Source organism: Pristiophorus japonicus, chromosome 26 (genome assembly GCF_044704955.1).
Source record: "Pristiophorus japonicus isolate sPriJap1 chromosome 26, sPriJap1.hap1, whole genome shotgun sequence".
Lineage (NCBI taxonomy): Eukaryota > Metazoa > Chordata > Chondrichthyes > Pristiophoridae > Pristiophorus > Pristiophorus japonicus.
The window spans coordinates 6840427-6846640 of NC_092002.1; the positions used below are offsets into that span (position 1 = coordinate 6840427).

The window sequence follows — 6214 nt, forward strand, 5'->3', positions numbered from 1 at the left end:
AGATCTCATCAATTAAAAATGATACGTCAAGCAAGTACCAGGGACCACACTAGCGATGTCGTAAAAGGCAAAGTACCGCGGATGCCGGAAATCTGAAATATAAACAGAAAATGCTGGAAATCTCAGCGGGTCAGGCAGCATCTGTGGCGAGAGAAACAGAGTTAACGTTTCTGGCCGATGACCTCTCGTCAGAACTGGAAAAGGATCGAGAAGCAACAGGTTTTTAAGCAAGTACAGAGGCAGGGAAAGCGGGGAGGGGAGGAAAGAACAAAAGGGAAGGTCTGTGATTGGGTGGAAGGCAGGAGAGATTAAATGATAAAAAAAGGGATGACGGAGCGAGGCAAAAGTGAGGTGGTAATGGGACATGTAAAGACACAAAAGATGGGTGTAGAGAAGCTGTAAGTGGCACACAGTGTTACAGGGGCAGACACGAGTCACTTAATGTTGGTCGCCTCAGACCTGGAACTAAAACATAGGACAGGAGGAGGAGGCCATTCTGCCCCTCGGGTCTGCTGCACCATTCAGTTAGCTCATGATTGATCTGTACCTCCACTCCATTTACCCACCATTGTTCCATTTCCCGAGATACCCTTACCCAACAAAAATCCAGCGATCAAGTCTTTTAACATTTTAATTGCCCGGCAGCGACAGCCTTTCAGGGGAGATTGCTCCAGATTCACACTACCCTTTTGTGGAAAAAGTCCGTCCCGATTTCACTCCTGAATGGCCCAGCTCCGAATTTAAGATTATGGTCCCCTTGTTCTGGCTTAGCCCACCAGGCGAAATCATAGAATCATAGAAAGGAGGCCATTTTGGTCCATTGTGTCCGTGCCGGCCGACAAAGAGCTATCCAGCCTAATCCCACTTTCCAGCTCTTGGTCCGTAGCCCTGCAGGTTACGGCACAGAAATGTTTTCTCCATGTCTACCCAATTGAATCCCTGTAAACAGCTCGATTCGATCACCCCGCAACCTCCTATACACAAAGGGTTACAAGACATATTTACGCAACCTATCCTCATAATTTGACCCTTTAGGCCCTGGTATTATTCTGGAAAATCTGCACCGTACCCCTTCCAAGGCAAAACATTTTAAAAGATACAAGGTTTCCCGACCTTGTGTTTGCTTAGCAACAATCATACTTTTGCGGCCTTAAACCGACACACATCAAGTTTAAAAGAATAATACATTATGCATTACCTGTATAATATCCTGCCCTTATTCACCGCTCTAACCGTGAGCAATGCCACGGGACATCCACTAGCGTATAGGTTAGTGGACCTCCTGTGGCATTGTTCAACGTCCATTTTTTGTGGAGGAGATGGGAAGGTTAGCACACCGAGCAGAGTCTGCTATGTCGCTGGAATGTGCTCGTCTTCCTCACCTTTTCTCGGATTTTCAGAGCTCGCTTGCACAGCGGTTCAGCTTCTTTGTATTTTCCTCTCTTGCCAAAAAGCACAGCAAGATTATTCAAAGTGGCAGCCACCTGCGCGGGAAGAATAAAAGGTTAGCACAAGATGCTTTTTGTCTTTTCTCTCTTCTGTAATTTCCTCATCCGATTCATACGCGGACACAGGGCGCCCCCATGCAACGGCCCCACGTAGGCACGGGGAACTCCCTATAGAGAGACAGTGAGATCCTACATAGACAGCTCCTACGCTGACACAGGGATGTCCTCCATTACTCTGCTCAGATGACCCTTGTTCACATCGGAGGTTTCAGAGGGCACTTCAGCAAGCTCTATGACCGTGGACCGCGTCACAGGCGAGACGGAGCAGTCTGTATCCAGCAATCACAGGTACAGCAGTAGGAGGGGGTCACAGTACAGCGATCATCAGCTGGAACCCTGGACCGTTTTCCCCCTCTCCCTAATCCGGGGGCATTGAACCCAACTGGAATCCTCCCACTACTGGAATCCTTCCACTACTGGATTCCCCCTCCTCCTCCTCCTCTACCCCCTCTCCTCCCCCGAGTCCCTGTAATCTCCTCCAGCTCCACAACCCTCCTAGATCTCTGCGCTCCTCCAATTCTGGCCACTCGAGCAGCCCCGATGTTAATCGCCCCACCATTGGCAGCCGTGCCTCCAACTGTCTGGGCCCTAAGCTCTGGAACTCCCTCCCTAAACCTCTCCACCTCTCTCTCCTCCTTTATGATACTGCTTAAAACCTACCTCGTTGACCAAGCTTTTGGTCATCTCTCTCAGTATCGCTTTATGTGGCTCGGTGACAAAGTTTGTTGGATCACACTCCTGTGAAGCGCGTTGGGAGGTTTTAACATGTTAAAGGTGCTGTATAAATGCAATTTTAACCGACAATCTAGCCTTTCTATCCCAGGTATTTCTCTGCACCAAGCAGTGACTGATCACCAGAGTCTCCGGCTTGGTTTAGACCTGATAAAGTTCAACATCCCCACCGACACCTGGGAGTCCCTGGCCAAAGACCAATCCGCCCTAAGTGGAGGAAGTGCATCCGGGAGGGCGCTGAGCACCTCGAGTCTCATCGCCGAGAGCATGCAGAAGCCAAGCGCGGGCAGCGGAAGGAGCGTGCGGCAAACCAGTCCCACCCTCCCCTTCCCTCAACCACTGTCTGTCCCGCCTGTGACAGGGACTGGGGCTCTCATATTGGACTGTTCAGCCACCTAAGGACTCATGTTAAGAGTGGAAGCAAGTCTTCCTCGATTCCGAGGGACTGCCTATGATGATGAAAACATGAAACTGACCGCTGGGTGATCGTGGCCGAGGGTTTTCTCTCGGATGGTCAGGGCATCGTTTAAAAGGTTTGCAGCTTCTTTGTATTTGTTCTGATCTCTGCAAAACAGGAAAAAAAAAAGATTTCTGAGAGGCACTTTGAAGATGAGAGGATGCAACTACGATTAACGTTCTCTGCCATTGACGACGCACTTGTAGCAGCTCGGAAAGGGCAGGCAGCGAGCACGTAACAGCTGCAAAACAGTAAATTGCTCCGTTACTGACTGAATAACAAAGCACAGAGATAATTAGCAAGAAACCAGGATGGGATTTGGCTATAGCTACAACTGTAGTGTTGGTGAGACCACACCTGGAGAACTGCGTACAGTTTTGGTCCCCTTATTTAAGGAGGGATATACTTGCTTTGGAGGCAATTCAGAGAAGGTTCACTCGGTTGATTCCGGAGATGAAGGGGTTGTCATATGAGGAAAGGCCTGTACACATTGGAGTTTAGAAGAATGAGAGGTGATCTTATTGAAACATATAAGATTCTGAGGGGGCTGGACAGGGTAGATGCAGAGAGGATGTTTCCCCTCGTGGGGGAATCTAGAACTAAGGGGCATAGTTTCAGAATAAGGGGTCACACATTTAAAATGGAGATGAGGAGGAATTTCTTCTCTCAGAGGGTCATGAATCTTTGCAATACTCTACACCAGAGAGCTGTGGAGGCTGGGTCATTGAATATATTTAAGGTGGAGATAGACAGATGGATGTTGACCGTAGCAAGTTGAACAGGCGGGGGTCTTTAAATTTATGACAGTAGACACACACAGAGTGTCTCCACTTGTGGGCAGAATGAGAGGCCATCAATAGAAGATAGTGATCAAGACATTCAATAGGGAATTCGGAAGAAACTTCTTTACCCAGAGAGTGGTGAGAATGTGGAACTCGCTGCCACAGGGAGTGGTCGAGGCGAATAGTAGCGATGGATTGAAGGGGAGGCTAGACAAGCACGTGAGGGAGAAGGGAATAGAGGGTGATTGGCAAAAGAACCAAAGGCGACACAAGAGTCCATCTTGGTGCAGGAAGACCATCAGGTACAGGATGGTGACCACCAGTGACATGCGCGGTGGCCATCTTGGTGCAGGGAGGCCATCAGGTACAGGATGGTGAACAGTGACATGCGCGGCGGCCATCTTGGTGCAGGGAGGCCATCAGGTACAGGATGGTGGACAGTGACATGCGCGGCGGCCATCTTGGTGCAGAGAGGCCATCAGGTACAGGATGGTGAAGAGTGACATGAATCAAGCTGAGCGAGTGGTTAAGATCTGGAATGCACTGCCTGAAAGGGTGGTGGAGGCAGACTCAATTTTATCTTTCAAAAGGGAGTTGGATAAGTATCTGAAGGAAATTTTTTGTAGGGCTACGGGGAAAGGGCAGGGGAGTGGTACTCGCCGAGAGTTGGCATGGGCTCGACGGACCTAATGACCATCTTCCGTGCTGTAGCCATTCGACGATTCTAAGGTGGTTATGCTGATCGAGTCAGATGATGAAAGACGGGAGGAGGCTGGAGTGGGACATAATCGCCGGAGTGGACTGGTTGGGCCGAATGGCCTGTTTCTGTGCCGCATATCCCGTGTAAGTTTACATTCAAGCTGCAGCTGCCTGCATGAGACCTGCGGATCATCAGTGGTACGGGTCTTAGCACAATATGAAAAGCAGCTTCAGTCACGGGTCACGACACACGTCAAGGGGAAAACTATTTTTAAAATCAGAATTCTCTCCCCGATAGACATTAGAATTAACACAAAGTGCCCCTGAGCGAATTGAAAAGCACTAATCCAATTCCTGGACTCAAGGCGAGCCCTTTAAAATCTCGATGACCTTCTCTAAACCCCTCAACAGCTAATTCCTTGAGGTGGTCATCATCTCCTTAGAGAACTAAATATAGTTGATCTGGTGCCAAAGTTCACCCGTATTCTAGCAGTTTGATGGAAATTAAAAAATAATACTGTCTTTTGTTCAGCTTTTTGCAATGTTGCTCAGACACAAGTTCCCCGATTGAAGGATTACACCGTCTGTAGGATTATGATCTGCCAATTACTATTTTCAGCTCAACCTCCCGGTCAAAGCATAATCCGAACGCCAGTATAAAAGGCCTTGGTAAGCTAATTATGCATTTGCCAACCTCTTACTTCTTTAACAAAAGCAAAATACCGAGGATGCTGGAGATCTGAAATAGAAACATTCAGCAGGTCGGGCAGCGTCTGTGGAGAGCGCGAGAGAATTAACGTTTCAGGTCAATGATCCTTCATCGCAACTGGAAGAAGTTCGGGATGTGACGGTTTATTTCTAATTTAGTTCCTTTGTTACCAGCTCCTGTACCAGGCTTCGCTTGGAGAGGGAGAACAGAGCCCCCAGTCTTGATGGCTCATTTAGTATTTGCCTTGCATGGAACAGAGCCCTTCTGCCAGATTTAATCCCCGCAATTGGAAAGTGAGCCTGTGTAGGTACAGTATATACGAGATTACAAGCAGCATAGGGAAATGCAGAGCACGGCGGGTTAAACTATCAAAGTAGGACAAGGGGCACGATTTCAAACGAGCAAAATGTAAACTTAGGACTAAATTTGAAAGTTCTTCACACAAAGAGATGGATCAACTTGCTCTCTGCAAATACTGACGCACTCCCCGGGGACCCCCTGCAAATACTGACGCACTCCCCAGGGACCCCCTGCAAATACTGACGCACTCCTCGGGGACCCCCTGCAAATACTGACGCACTCCCCGGGGACCCCCTGCAAATACTGACGCACTCCCCGGGGACCCCCTGCAAATACTGACGCACTCCCTGGGGACCCCCTGCAAATACTGACGCACTTCCCGGGGACTCCCTGCAAATACTGACGCACTCCCCGGGGACCCCCAGCAAATACTGACGCACTCCCCGGGGACCCCCTGCAAATACTGACGCACTCCCCGGGGAACCCCTGCAAATACTAACGCACTACCCGGGGAACCCCTGCAAATACTGACACACTCCCCGGGGAACCCCTGCAAATACTGACACACTCCCCGGGGAACCCCTGCAAATACTGACACACTCCCCAGGGAACCCCTGCAAATACTGACACACTCCCCAGGGAACCCCTGCAAATACTGACGCACTCTGGGACCCCCTGCAAATACTGACGCACTCTCCGGGGACCCCCTGCCAACAATGACACAGAACTTTTCTGCTAAAAGTAAATCTGTGGAATTCTCTGCCCCAGAGAGCTGTGGAAGCTGGGTCATTGAATATATTTAAGGCGGAGATCGACAGATTTTTGAGCGATAAGGGAATAAAGGGTTATGGGGAGCGGGCGGGGAAGTGGAACTGAGTCCATGATCGGATCAGCCATGATCGTATTAAATGCGGAGCAGGCTTGAGGGGCCGAATGGCCAACGCCTGCTTCTATTTCTTAGGTTCTTAATAAAGGGATCGTACCTGTACACCAAGGCGAGAATATTTAGCATGGTGGCCACATCGGG

At 49.5% G+C, this 6214-nt stretch overlaps 1 protein-coding gene across 4 annotated transcripts in view; it reads right to left on the reverse strand.

Moving 5' to 3' along the window:
- The window catches only part of LOC139239150 (kinesin light chain 1-like), a 151594-nt gene that overhangs the window by 61883 nt on the left and 83497 nt on the right, over window positions 1–6214 (reverse strand). For all 4 annotated transcript variants that reach the window (XM_070867730.1, XM_070867728.1, XM_070867726.1 and 1 more), the window contains exons 5-7: window positions 6171–6214; window positions 2717–2804; window positions 1383–1484 (exon numbers count right to left, since the gene is read on the reverse strand). The exon at window positions 6171–6214 is cut by the window's right edge and continues 182 nt beyond it. In XM_070867730.1, the coding sequence (XP_070723831.1) occupies window positions 1383–1484; window positions 2717–2804; window positions 6171–6214 (234 nt within the window). The remainder of the gene's footprint in view (window positions 1–1382; window positions 1485–2716; window positions 2805–6170) is intronic.